The sequence below is a fragment of the Prinia subflava genome, chromosome 15, assembly GCF_021018805.1.
Source record: "Prinia subflava isolate CZ2003 ecotype Zambia chromosome 15, Cam_Psub_1.2, whole genome shotgun sequence".
Taxonomy (NCBI): Eukaryota; Metazoa; Chordata; class Aves; order Passeriformes; family Cisticolidae; genus Prinia; species Prinia subflava.
The window spans coordinates 13,801,418-13,815,789 of record NC_086261.1 but is presented as its reverse complement, the minus strand read 5'-3'; the positions used below and the strand labels follow the sequence as shown (position 1 = coordinate 13,815,789).

General features: G+C 40.8%; 1 protein-coding gene across 1 annotated transcript in view; it reads left to right on the top strand.

Annotated features, from left to right (window-relative positions):
- Nucleotides 1-691: 691 nt before the first annotated feature.
- Nucleotides 692-14,372, top strand: part of ADAM10 (ADAM metallopeptidase domain 10) — a 41,315-nt gene continuing 27,634 nt past the window's right edge. The window contains exons 1-2 of the mRNA XM_063412462.1: nucleotides 692-971; nucleotides 9,128-9,278. Of these exons, the coding sequence (XP_063268532.1) occupies nucleotides 917-971; nucleotides 9,128-9,278 (206 nt within the window). The 5' untranslated portion in view covers nucleotides 692-916. The remainder of the gene's footprint in view (nucleotides 972-9,127; nucleotides 9,279-14,372) is intronic.

Genomic DNA, 14,372 nt, shown 5'->3' with positions numbered 1-14,372 from the left:
TTGGTTTTATTCTAACGTGGAAATAGGTATGGAAAAGCACAAATACAAAGAGCTGTCAGTAAACTGAGAAGCTGGGCACAAACCCTAAAAGATAAATCTTTGAGATAGCACAATTAATGGAAGAATTAGCATAAGGACAAGAGAGGAAACATTTTGTTCTCACATTTGTATTTCCACGGGAGGATTTTCCTGTACCCTTGAATTGTGGAGGTTGTTCAAGACATTCTCAGAGTGATAAGTCCCTGTCCAGTGGGGACACTGCAACACTTCACAACACGTAGAGCATCGGGAGAAGTCGTGACCTAAAATAAAACTCTGAAAGTAAATTCGTTTGGGCAAGGAAAAAATGTGTGTCTGGTAGCGGGATGAAGGAAACCAGAGTAACACTCTAAAAGTAAATTACTTTTTTGCAAGGAAAAGCCGTGTATCCAGTAATAGGACAAAGGACCCATGCGCCGTGTTCGTACTTGGGTGCGCTCAAGGGTCCGGAGCCCGTCCCGGGGCGCGCCGGAAGTGGCGGGAGAGGCCCCGCCCTCGTGTTGGGCCCGCCCCCGGGCGTGTCCCCGCGACCCCGCCCCTTTCAAGGCCACGCCCCCTTGCGTGTGGGGCGGGGCGGGGCGTTCCGAGCGCTCTGGGCGCGTCCCCTCGGCCCCGCCTCCCGGCGGCGTCTGGCACGCGCGCGGGCGGAGGGAGCGGCGGCGCGCGGAGCGGAGGGAGAGGGGGCAGCGCTGCCGGGAGAGCTGCCGATCCCGGCCGATCCGCGGCCGTTCCGTGGGCGGGAACAGTCCTCCGGAGCGGCGGGGGACAAAGCGGAGGGAGGCGCCCAGCTCGCCCCTCCCCATCCCGCCCGGCGCCGGTCTGGGGCGGATGTGCCGTGGGTAGGCGGCGGCGGCGGCGGGGCCTGCGCCCGGCGGAGATGGATCTGGCGGGGACGATAATCCTGCTGTGCTCCTGCGCGGCGGGCGCTGGAGGTGAGGAGCCGCCTGGCCCCGCGGGGCCCTGGTTTGGGGCCGTCTCTCTTTCTCCCTCCCTCTTTCTTCCCTCTCTCTCGCCCGTCTCCGGCTCTCGGGGCCGGGGGCGGCGGGCCCCGCTCTCCGGGGCGCCAGGGCCGCGGCTGGGCCGCTAGCCGTGCTCCCCGTTCCGCCCGCCGCTTCAGCCCGCCCGGGCCTCTCCCCCGCCGCCCGGGGCCGGCCTGGCGCCCCCGCCCCTTCCCCGGGACTTTCCCCGCCGAGAACCGGGTCAGCTGCTCTCCGCTCTTCTTCCCCCTCGGGTCTTTCTCTCCGCGCTCGGCTGTGTTTGTTTTCCCCTTTCGGCTCCGCTTCCGTCCCTCGGGACTTCCCGCCCGGTCCTGGTGGCCGCTTCCCGGCTCCCTTCCCTCGCGGCCGCTTCCCACTCTCGAAACCATGAATGACGGGCAGGCGGAAAGTTCAACTTAAGGAAATAAAAGACGAGCCCAGGAGGGTCTCCCCTCTCTCAAGCCGGGTCAAAACTCGCTTGTGTTTGCGGGGACGTGTGACTGTGTCGGCTCCGGCAGGAGTTGTTCCTCGGCAGCAGGAACCGGGCAGTTTCTCCACTGCGCTTGGTAATGTCTCATTGGTCAGGCCGTGGCAGGGAAAATACTTTCGACTTTGTACAGAAAAAGGGTTTCGGAAAGGGTGGACTTGGGAGGGTGTATCTAGAGAGCTGTGGGTGGAACAGCTGATAAAGACTTATTTCCTCTATTTCATTTGGCACCTCTCCGATTTGTCTGGGCTCTGCCTCTGTGTGCATCAATATGTAGGTTTATTAACAAAGAAGCTAGCGCTAAATGCTGGTCTTTCACACATTCGCAAAAAGTAACATCAATCTGTGGGAAACTTCAGCAGGTTGTACTTGTGGTAGGCTGTGAGATTAAAAGCAGGGTGATTTGCATCGTCAGAGGTCGTCCCGTTGTTTATATGATTAGGAGTGGGATACACAAAAGAATTTAGGTTTTTCTTCATAAATTCTTGTAAGCTATTGAGATATTTCAGACTTAATGGTTGGAACGCTTTCAAGGCTTCTTTGTTTTTTGAACTAAATGGTGCTGGCACAGAACTAAATCAAAATAATTCATTAATCAGTTGTGAGGTTGTTTTCACTGTTTAATTCCAGGCAGGCAGTTGTGCCTTAAAAATCGTAGTAAAGATGTAAAGTGCATTCCTCTGGATATGAGGAAGAAATTTATGAAATGTATTTCAGAAATTCCTGTTAATTTTTTTCTTTGAGAGAAAAATGGGCACCTTCAAAATTTCTGGGCACTAGGAAGCACACCTCACTAGCAGGTGGCAGAAGTGCATGTCTTTGTTGTGTAGCAGTGCAGGTAAATTTTTAAAAAAGATTAATAATGCTGTATAGAAGTCTAGTGATAATGCCAATACACATCTCTAAAATATCCAGTAGAACTTTTATGGTAAAAGTCTGAATGTAATTATGAAAGATTTGCCATAGTTCTGTGTTAAATTAAAAATAGCCTTTGAAGTTTAGGAAGGTCTGTTTTACCTGTGTTCACATATCTGGAGTTTCTTATATACTGTAAATGTTTTCATTTATTGAAAAATAGGGTTCTTCATTTGTATATTTTTCCTTCTCGGCAGGCATTAATATCTGTGTGGAAAGAGCAAGTTCATGCTTCCTAAAGAAGTTACTGTGAGAGCAGTGCAAACTGGAAAGAACTGAAAAGAACCCAACAATTTACATTTCATTTATGTGCAGTGCATCTGGCCTCATTAATTTTACACAGATCTTGAAGCTAAGTTGCATTTATCTGTAAAGTTGTCTGGTTTTAAGCCACATAGGTATTAAATAGTAATAATTTTGGAAATTTCATTAATCTACACTTCAAAAATAATCAAGGGTTTGTATGTGGGGTCTAAGATTGGAGTATTTTTATGGGATACCTGAGTTTGAACTCTTTCAGAACTACACAAGCCTTTGTGCCTGTGTACTGTGCAGGCACTCTACAGACTCTATTGTAATAGTCTTTAGATATAAAGGTATAGATTAACAGATCCAACTGTAACATTAGCTCACAACTAAGTATGAATCATAAAATCAACTTTGAAAAAAATGGTGCAGCATAATTTGGATGGTTTATTTGAGAAGGTTTAATGAAATCTCTTCATTTTGTTTAAAAAAATATTTTCTGTTGTAGTTTATATTATTCTTAAAACTATGTAAGGGGAAGGCAATCAAAAGCAATCAGTGGTGCTGCTCCACTGGTGAAATGTGCTGCAGTGTCTGTCTTGGGCTGCTTCACAGCTTTTAGTTGGTTATGTCTGTGTGGTTAAAGCAGACAAGTTATCAGAAGTTTGGCCAAATAGGCCCAGAAGCATTCTTGATCAGGTTCTGGTGTTAGATCACTTCTAGTGTTCTCTTCTTCTTTTGTTGCTTCCACAAATATTTCCTTCATAAAACCACTGGTCCAGCAGGTCAGTATGAATACTGTTTAAATAGTATAAGAAGGAAAAGCCACGCCATTTATTTTGTTCTCTTTCTGTTAGTAATTAGGGAAAGCTAGAATTTAGGTTCTGGTATATGGTGTCTACTTCAGATAAGGTATATGTACCTTGACTTTTAAGAATTCTTTTTTGTAAAAGTGAATCTCAGTGTTTTCCCCAACACCCCAGAATTGCTTGGCTTTAGGGATTTGTTCACTCACTGGTGCTGTCATGAATTTTGATGTGTGTGAAGTGGTACTGACGTTGGGTTATATTATTGGCAGCTTTTTGTAGCATGCTTAGTTGCACGTGCTGAAGATGCATGCAGGAATATTAATCAGTACTTAATTATCCATACATAATGATGTTCGTAGAGGAATGGAAATAACTGATTTAACCTCTTCGTCTATCTAAGGGTCATTAAAAAAAAAAGGGAAAGGGCAATAGCAAACACAAAAGAGAACTGTTGAGGTCTCTGAGAAACTTGGATTTAACAAGAGTGACCATGCTTTGGCTAGATTGATCATATCAGTATCATTGCAAATCTGTGATAAATAGTTTGTTGTCACTGGTATGACATGCTCTTTTTTAGTTGCTAGAACTTCCTAGTTGTATCTTAGTGTCTTGTGCTGCTGGATATTGAACTGCCTATTTCCCAGTGAGCATGGGAGAAATTCTGCTTTTTTTCTGGACACATGGGGGAGTTGTGGGAAGGCATTTATGAGCTATCAGCATCTGAGTGATTTAGTTGTGTTCTTACTATAAATTGAGAAGAACAGTAGCCTTCATAAATATGGCAGCAGTCAGCCTCCAGCATTTATTTGGATTTTAAAATAAAAACATTATGGTTGATTCAGTGTCTAGTCAAGACAGCTGTCAGATGGTTGCTTCAGAAATGCCTATGCTAATTAAAAATAAATAAAATCAGGTGTTTAGGTGTTTGCTTTGAAATACTCAAAACACCAAAAGCCTCAGACTGCAGTTTGTTTATCCTTTTAAAAGATCCAAAAGTTCATTTTTGCAGTCTGGCAGAGCCGCTGCACTGAGTTGCTGCTGTCTGGTGGTCCTGCCCTGGCCCTGCACTCCCAGCTCTCCTCATGGCATGAGAAGTCAGTCCAAAGGAAAAAAATGAATCAGTTCCTGCCAGATGTGTAACTAGAGTTGCTTTATTGAGCAAACCCCAGCCTGCTGGGGAAGAAGAACTGGGACTTTCACAGGGTGGAGAGGAAGCAGGTCAATAAAAAGCAGACATCTGCTTGCACTGGTGTTGCCATGCTGTCTGACCGTGCCCTACATTGAGGCCTCAGTGAAGGGAAATGATCCTGACTTGACTTCTTGATTACGTGTTTTTCTTTCCCCAAAAATTCACTTGACCAGAAGGGAGAGAATATTTTGTCAGCTGAACCTTGTGCCAGTGCAAGGGGAGAATGGAAACAGAATAGATGTAAAAGGCAGCGGGGCCTGCCCTTCTGCTGGCAGTTTTGAATCAATAGCCTGAATAAATTCTTCAGAGAAGTCCAAGTCAGGAGGTATATGGTAGAATTTCTGGCTTGCTAAATCTGTATGCAGTGTACATTCTTCAATGTCCCATGTTAAAGGGAGCTTTTTCTTAAGATAGATAAACTCTGTGTTGAAAACAACTTGAAGCAAAAATTGCTTTGATTATCTTAATTAAAATTATAATAATAATTCGCTACAAGATGTTTATCACATGCTGGCATTTTAAATCTGCAAATTAGTGATGGTGCTTGCAGTAATAAGACTTGTCTGGTGAGTTTGCTTGGCTTCTGAACAATTTCTGATACTCTGTCAAGTCCTATTCTGTGCTTTTTTCCACCCCACTAACAAACTTGAGTTGTTCTTGAACTATCTGCATTTGTCATGCAAGTCTTAATCTGAGTGGCTTAATGCAAACTTCATCTTTTAGAATAGTGTATGCTTGATTTATCCTCTTAGGGGAAGTTAAATGTTATTCTCTTTTACACTGATGTGTATAAAATTAATAGATATTTATATTTGCATGGGTAAACTTTCAGTACTGTTTCTTACTAGTCAGTTTTTTTGTGTGTGGAACTAACTTCCATAAAAATTTCCTCCAGAATCTTCACAGACACTGAGATTAGTCTGACCAGCCTGTAACTCTCCAGGCCTCCTCCTTAAAGATGGGGATGACATTTGTCAGGAGCTCTCAGAGGGGTGATAGAAGCCTTGAAATGGGCATCAGCCAGCGCCCTCAGCACTCCTGGCTGAGTCCCATCTGACCCCGTGGACTTGTGTAAATCCAGGTGGCCGAAGTGTTCCCTGGCTCAGTTCACCTGCTGCAGGTGCTGCTGCTCTCCTGCAGACTGGGAAGGGTTTGTCTGGGGGGAGAAGCTCTTCATGGTTTCCTCTGGGGAAATACCGAGCAGGGACTCCTTTAGCACATACCACCAAACAACTGCTACATGTGCTCGCTCGCCTTGTGCCGGGAAGCTTACAGCTCAAATCGCATGGATGATCCAATTTAGCCTTTGCATAAGGCTGGTTAGAAGGTGAGAGTACATGCCTCACACTCTGTACCTGTCCAGGGGGATTTGTTTGTTCACAGCAACAGCAACTGAAGATATTCACAGCTCTCTGGGGATCCTGAGGAGTTAGTTGTATATCTGCATACACAAAACATGTTTCACAGGGACTGGCAAACTGAGACATTTGCCTAAACGCTCTGCCTGATTCTGTTTAAAGTAAGCCTGTGAGAGGAAAGCTTCATTCCTGCAGGGAATTTGTCATAGGAAATGCCACATCTAGTTTAGCAAGTCTTTAGAAGACTATACTGTCAAGTTCAAAAGCCATCGCCTTGTCACTCTGATGTCTGTATCCTGATAGCTTTCTGTCTCCTGGCTTAGTGTTCAGGTGAAGTGTAATGTTGTTTTATTCCACCAGATTGCCTGGAACGGCATCACCCTGTCTTTGTTTAGTTGATGGCAACATGACACATGGAATTTGTAGAGCAGTTCCCATAAACTACGTTTAGGTGTTCATGGTTCAGTGTTTCTTACTGCGGGCTTCCTGATTGTATCTATAATTGAAAAGATCTTTGTCATGCAATCTTTGTTAAAAAAACCCAAGGCCCTAGTTTTTCTTCTACAGAAAATAACGGCAGTAGTTTGTAACAGAGGTTGGGATGTGGTATGTCCTGTCATAAGGATTTCTTGGGGTGTGCTACTTCCAGATTCTGGGATAGACTTCTTCCTTTTTGATGCCGTCTTCTAATTACAGAAACTGGAGCCAGCAGTGCCTCAAGTACCTCAGTGAAGTTTCCCTTCCAGTTTAATGAACTTTTGCCTCAGAATCCTCTATAGATTCTTGTGTTACCAAGGTTGAGCTACTTATTAAGATACCTTTGTGGAGAAGATAATCCATTTTGATAGGTTTGATTAGAAGGAGAGTGTGATCAGTTGCAGACTTTGAACACTGTAGCAATGTTGATGTTATAGAGGCTTCTGGAAGTAAAAATATTAATTTTGAAGCTTTAAGTCCCTTTTTGGAGAAGCCATAATGCTCTAGGTGATAAGCAGCTGCTCTGCTTAAACAAGAAGAGAGCAGCAGGAGTGTTTGTATTAAGTGTTTGCTATGAGAGTTCTTAAAACATAAGGAGTTATTTAAGTTTTGGAGAAAGGGAAAAGTGTTGTTTCCCTATTTGATTATACCAAGTGTATTCTTTTTTTTTTGTTGTTGTTAAGAAGAAAGATCTTTGCTTAAAACCCTCTCTGCTTTTCCTTAGTAGAGAGAACAGTTATAAAACTTCTAATGTCAGTAGTCTTTTGCTGCCTTGTCACAGTAGTTAGCACTTAAAAACTATTCTTTGTGACTCAGTTAAATGCTGTCTCTCATCTCTTCACGTGGTCATGAGACCTGGATAGAATTCCAAGTGTTACTGGGTCTTCTGTAAGTTGTTACATTTCAAAACTTTTTTTCTGGGTGCCTGAAGCTGTTCAAAGCATACCTTGCAATACTGAGAAGAAAAATGGTCTGTAACAATTTAAGGAGTGCATTATTAAAAGCTTCCTGCCACAGAAAATTTAAAGATGATTCTGAAGCACGGAAGTTTACACATTCTGCAGTGTACTTACTCTCTAGTTTTGATCAAGTTCTTAAAGCAAGTTACTAAGATTGTATTCTAGATTCAGGTTCATTTAACAATTAAAATTTTTAAGTTTTAGCCTGTATCAGTTAATTTTGAAGCTTGTTTCCTTTAGTGTTGACACTTCTGGGTCATACAGCTGGAACTGGAAAGCGTGTATCTCAGTCAGGCACATGTATATTGTGCATGCTCTCAGGCCAGTCTGGCTTGGTTTATAAAGTTTTTGGGTCATTGGAGTTGTTATGGTTCATTTTGGAGGGATTATGTTGGAAGTGATGAGAGAAACAACTGACACAGACAACATCCTGCATCCTCAAAACTTCTGCTAGTTACTGAAACTCTGTAATGGTCCTGTGTCTTACTGGGATTAGAATTAATGTGGACTTTCTTGAACTGCACATCTTAAACATTTTAAGATGCCTAAGATGCTTTGCTTTCTGGAAAGCTGAATGAGAATGGACTTGTATTTTGAGACCAAGAGTGAGAGGAAATTAGAATGAAGTTTTGTTATTGGACTGTATTTGCAGTTAACAATGAAGAGTCAACATTTGCAAAGCCTACAGTACTGTGAGGAAATTTGAATGTGATTTCTCTGCAGTATAGCATTAATTGAATTTTAAATAGATACAGCAGTATTATCTTATGCACATGGCTGCTAAATGCAAGCAATGCATCTGAAACTATTAGTTTACTTGGTCATCTTTTTAGATATCTGAAGAAAAATACCACATGTAGTCCCTGAGAACTCACATTTAGGTTGGTTTGAAGTTGATTATGAGATACTGATTTTTGTTCTTGTATAATTCAGAGTTCTGCTGGTTTTCTCCACAAGCTGTGTTTAGGGGTGTTTTTGGTGATTAGTGTCTCTTCCTCCAGCAGGATAGGAAGGTCAAAATCTTCATCATTTTCTGCCATGAACTCATATTAACATGAGTCATAAATATTACCCGAGAAGGAATTGTGCAAAATAGACTGAACTGAATCTACATCTCTGGAGATATATTTTTAAAAACTTTTCCATGTGATGTAAAATGTGTTGCTACATGGCATGATTTGTTCTTAATTTCCCTGGGTATTTCACATGTAGAATACAGACATTCCGAGCAGATATTGTGGTGTCATGACTGCAGAGTGAAGTTGGAAACACAATTTCAGGGAACCTGAAGAAAGCTATTCAGCTGTTGCTCTTCTTATTTTGAATCAGGAGTGCCTTTCTGAAACATCTCTCAAGCATTCCTGTTGAGAGCGGTATGGTTTGCTTTGTGGAGTAGTTCTGGAGTAAATGAACTATACTTGTTTTGATTGAAATTCAAGTGGAAGATGCTTTCCAAGGTTCATCTGATGCACTTGTAGCTGCAGATTGTATGTCATTCTACTCTGTGGGACTGGAGTAGAATGAATCTGATGTGTGCAAAGGAGAAAAATAAGTTAAAATGGATATGATGTAGAATCTGGGTCCTTGCTACCAACTGCTTTGCACCACAGGTCTGCCATGCCTGGTAGTATAGTTATAACCTTACTTATCTTATTTTATCTTATTTTTCAGGCCAGTATGGAAATCCTCTAAATAAGTACATTAGACACTATGAAGGACTGTCCTACGATGTGGATTTGTTACACCAAAAACACCAGCGTGCCAAAAGAGCAGTATCACATGAAGAGCAGTTCCTGCGCCTAGATTTTCATGCTCATGGAAGGTTAGTGTCTTTTTAAAAGGTGTTTGTTTTAAATATTTTATTCATATGTGTTTTATTAGCAGTGAAATGTAAAGGATGAAATACAACTACCAGAATAACATTAGTTGGAATACACTACATTGCACTGTTTACAGTTTCTATGAGGGATTTTCTCTCATGTCCAGTTTAGGTATGAGATTGTGACTTGCAAGCTCTTCTTCAAATATCTGATGGTAACTATTAATGCACTTTGAAGCTTAAATAATTGAATCATACTTGTAACAGAATGATAGTTGATTCTGAGTTTATAATGTAGTTTTGTGTTCCATATAGGTTTGTTTGTTTTTTTCTTTGTAGTTTTTTTGTGTTTTTCAAGAATTGCACCAAAGTGCCTCAGGAGATTTAATTGATAAAAAGTAACATTTCAAATTGCATTTGAAGCTACAAAATAGGCCAAAAAATATTCTGTCTTGTGTGTACTAGTGTTACCTGATTTTTTGTGCTATTGTGAAATTAAGAAGTTATTTGACATGGGGAAAGATGATTACTGTTACAAGACATGCTTTGCCTTGCATGACATGTAAGATCCAGCACAAAAGTTAGATATTCAGTCTGACCAACTGAAGGATAATTTATAGGTTTTCTCTGAGGAAGATCTCATTGCAATTTAGACTTGCCTGGTTTTTGTTTAACCCAGGAGAAATAGGAAGAAAGTTAAAATATTTGTGTCTGTATCTCAGTTTCTATGACTCCCTCCTTTGCAGCACCACTCTCTTTAATATATTTCAGGGATGTGCAATGCCCTTGTTTTTCTTGTTATTTCAGTTGCAATTTAAGTATTCAGAACTTGATAATAATTGTTAGTCATACGTAGAAACAAAAGGAGTTTAACAAAAAAAAAGTAAACCCGAGTCTCCTGAATCTGTTTGGGATGTTGTTTTATGAGTAAGTGTTTTGTTTTGGGGCTAGCTTGTAATTTCTTCAGGGAATGAAGTATTGTTCCTGGACGTTTATGATGTAATGACTGAATTTCAGTGCATGCTCCCAGAAGGTCAGCATTAGGGTTGTATTTCTAAATGCCTTAGAACTACAACCCAAATCCTGAATTTGAAGTCCTGTCCTTAAAACCATGTTTTCAAGTGTGATTTTTAGTCCAAGGAATTTTATTGTTTAAAGAAGAGTCATAGTGCTGCTGTCTCTGTAACTTCACTGGCAGTCTCTAGTTTTGCCTATTAAATTGTTCTAATAAACAAGACTGCAGAGTAGAATGCTTCAGAGGTTCCTCACAGTGTAAACCTCTCTACTTTTTAATCTCCAGCAAGGTTGCAAGGCAGTGAAGTTGGAGTTTAATGCTGCCACTTCTAAGCTGCAGGCTGGAGGATAATTTTGGCTCACTGAAGTGTGCCCTGCTGCAGAGAGAAACAGGCCTAACCACATTCCCAGCATCATCCTTGTGCTAACACTGCTGATGTTGAAGCCATGCAAGGAATAGCAGCTGGGAACTAATCTGTCTAGAAATTATTTGAAAAAAAAAATCAGTGTGACTTGAAGGAGTGATATAAGAAGGATGAGACCATTCTTTCTGGGGGCAGGCCACATGTCAGGCCACTTGAGCAGGTTCATCTTGTCACTGGTAAAGATCTATAATAATCTTCTGTAAGAGTGAGCTGCTAGCTTAGCCTCTGAGTTCTCTTTGTGGTGTGAGGGTGGGTTGAACATCCTTCTCCTGTAAAAATGGCAGTTACACCCAGGATAATGAGGTCTAAAAAAATCTCTGCTCTTACTTCACAGAGGAGACCAGATTTTAGTCAATCAGGTTTATAAATACTTTGATAACAGCTACTGTTATTCATGTTGTTTGTATGTGGAATTGATCCTAAATCCCTATGGTTTGAGGCACAAATCCATTATTAACTAAGGAGGCTGACTGGAAACTGACTGTAAGGTCAAACTAGTCCATAATTCAGGATTTTGGTAGTGTCCTGTGGTACATCTAATGCTTCCTGCCAAAGAGAGGGTAGTTGACGGGATGTAAATTTAGTTCAAAGTTCCTGTTAATCAATTTGGATGTGTTCTTACAAAATATTTTCATTTTGCTTGAAATATGAAGGAAGGATCAAGTGAATTGAGTTTTGCTTCACAGAGTCTGTTTGCTTTGAAGGTGTGTAGCAGTTTGAGAAGCTGTATAAATAGGATTGGCTTTTTGCAGTTGCAGCTGGTTTATTGTGAATAACTAAGTGATTTATGTTATCACTGAGAAGGACAAAAGTAAAACCTTTCTATCAAGTATTTGAGTTACTTTGTGTGAAGGTAGGAAATAAAGCTTTTGTAAAACACTCAAACTATTTAGATACTATTTAAAGTGCTGTGGTATTTAAATACAGAAACTTAAAGTTATTCAATCAACATGAGAGTTGAGATTCTGAAATCTTTTTTGAATGGCCTTTTACCAAATGATCTGTTAGGATTTGTTCAGGTGTAGTGGTTTATGGCACCCAGCTGTCCAGCTTGCATCCCCTTAACGTAATAAATCAGTAAACAGCTTCTACTTATGAAGACTGAGATGACAGTCTTGTATTTTGATTTGGATTCTGATGAAATGGCTGCATTTGGTAGGCAGGGAACAATGGAAAAGCTGTCCTAACATTCACTGCCCTGCTCTGCTGGCAGCAGTGAGTGAGGCTGGGCCAGTGGTTCTCAGGCTGTGTCTGTGACCAGTTGGAACTTCTGAACTTAATCTTTGGTGTGTGCCAAAGGAAGCACCTGCTGCTCACGTGGCCACTCAGGATGGGAAAGGGATCTGGCTGCTTATTTTCCAGTGAGGTTAATTGGTTCTTCTGTTCAGTGCAGAGGCAAATTTGCTGTAAGAAGAAAGAGTGCAGAGCTAAGCAGCAGTGCTAGAGGGAGGCTGCAGTACCAGCCTCTTCCATGGCAGTGCTGACATATGCCAGATAAGCATTCGTCAAACTTACAGTTCCATTGTCCAGAAAACGGCTGGCAGCTAGCAGTGTTTTAGGAGTGTGTAAGTAGCATCTGTTCTTTTCAGTAGGCTGTTTGGATTTAAGAACTGTATCTCGTAGTAGCCTTCTGTTGAAAAAGGAAAAAATAAAAACACAGTTCAAATATTACATATTGATACCAAGTTAAAGGGACCACTTTACTATGGGCTGACAGTTTAAAAATGAACTAGATACTGAAATGATGGAATTAAATGGAATGGAATTTTACTGGAATTAAATCCAAAGCTACCTTTTTTCACAGCAGACTCAGTAATTCTACAAATGAATGTATAATATGCCATCACTGAGAAACCTTGTCTGTTTAACTTTCTTCTGAAAGTTGGATGCCACACAATATACTGCTCAGAATAGAAATTTTTCAAAATCTTTGTTGTTTGGTAATATAAAATACAACTTGTTATCGTAAATGCAATGAACTAGACTGAACCAGCCACACTATTCAATGCTGAAATACAAACTTAGTAGGACAATTATAATTGCTGAAACTAAGCTACAAATCCTTATTAATTCTTTTTAATAATAAACCGTGTATTAGATTAATTGGCATTATTGCTTCCCCAGTGGTGCAGAATGTGCTTATTTCTGTAACGCTTCAACTTGGAAGGAATATGAAGGTTTCAAACGATCCTGGTTGCAGATCAGAGCTCTTCCACATGCCAGTTCATATTGAGGGTTCTTGTGTGAGTTAATTTAAGGTGCCCTTTGAGTCCAGGGAAGGTTCACACAAAGTTAACGAGTGCACAGAATTAATACCAGCAACTTGGTTAGTATAAAACAGTTCTTGAGCCCACCCCACAGCCCTTCAAAACTCAAAACAGCAGAGACACACTCCCCAAAATACATGGACTGATTCAAGGAAGAGCAATGCCTTGAGATCCAAGGCACTGGCTTGAGATACAGTGAAGCATTTTGAAAAGAGTAACTCCCTTTTGCATGTCAAGGTAATGTCAGTAGTTTCAAAAAGAAAGTTGAAACATCAGTTAAACTGACATTTGGCTTTTGTGCACAGTTTTCAGCTGATCACAAAATGTGAACGTGCACTTGTTCACTTACTGGACACAACTCTTCCCCTGCAGAGAAACTGGAAAGTTTTCTTCCCTTTTTCAGTATAAACATTTGAAATATATTAATCATAGAATATCTTGACCTGAATTCCTATCCACCATAGAATGTCAGAAATATGCTGGATACTTCATAGTGATTTTGAGGACAGAGCTTATGAAACTTGGATGGTGTCTGGTATTCTGACTGTACTTCTTTATCAAGTGACAAAACTGGGAATTCCTGAGATGCTGATGCATTCAGAAGGGAAAAAATATGTCTGTGTATTGTTTAACTATTTTTTCAGTGAACTTTTTATTTAATACATTACTAGTAACTTGTGCTTTCTAGTTCTTTGCTTGGTCCTGTTAATTGTCCATCCACACCCACTTTCACTACTCCTAGATTAGTTGATGACTCTTGCTTGGGAAGGTGCCCACACATCTTGAGTGAACAGTTGAATTTTCAAGTGGTACTTGAACACATGATAACACCTGCTTATTATCAAATTAAAGATACACTGAGAATTTTTTGCAGATGTTTTACAGTTGAGCTACGTTTTTCTGTAGGTTTTTACCTTTTTTTTTTTTTAAGAAATACTGTAAGTTGTTCAGACATGTTTGTAGGAGTGTATGGTCTGTACATGGTCATTATAGAAAAACTGTGGACCACAAAATTTCAGTTCTTAATTAAGTCTGAGGGGTTTTTTTTTAAATTCTGGATTCTGTAGTAATCTGTAATCCTTCATATTGCCCTCATTATTCAGAGCTGGTAAATGTGTTTAAACAAGGTAATTGTTGGCCATATTTGAGTAGGTTATGAAAACAAAGGAGGATACCTGCAGAGAAATAATACTTGATAAGCTGAATTTTAAAAGTGGCATTTTGAGCATGCTGCCATGCTGAGATGGACAGAAGTAACCCAGCTAGTTACTCTTGCATTGAAGAAGACTTTATATTGCCAAATTAAGGTTTTTATTACACTAGATGTTCTTTTTTTATGGCATTTAATTTAAGTACTTTTTATATTATGCATACAGCACAGTGCTCAACTC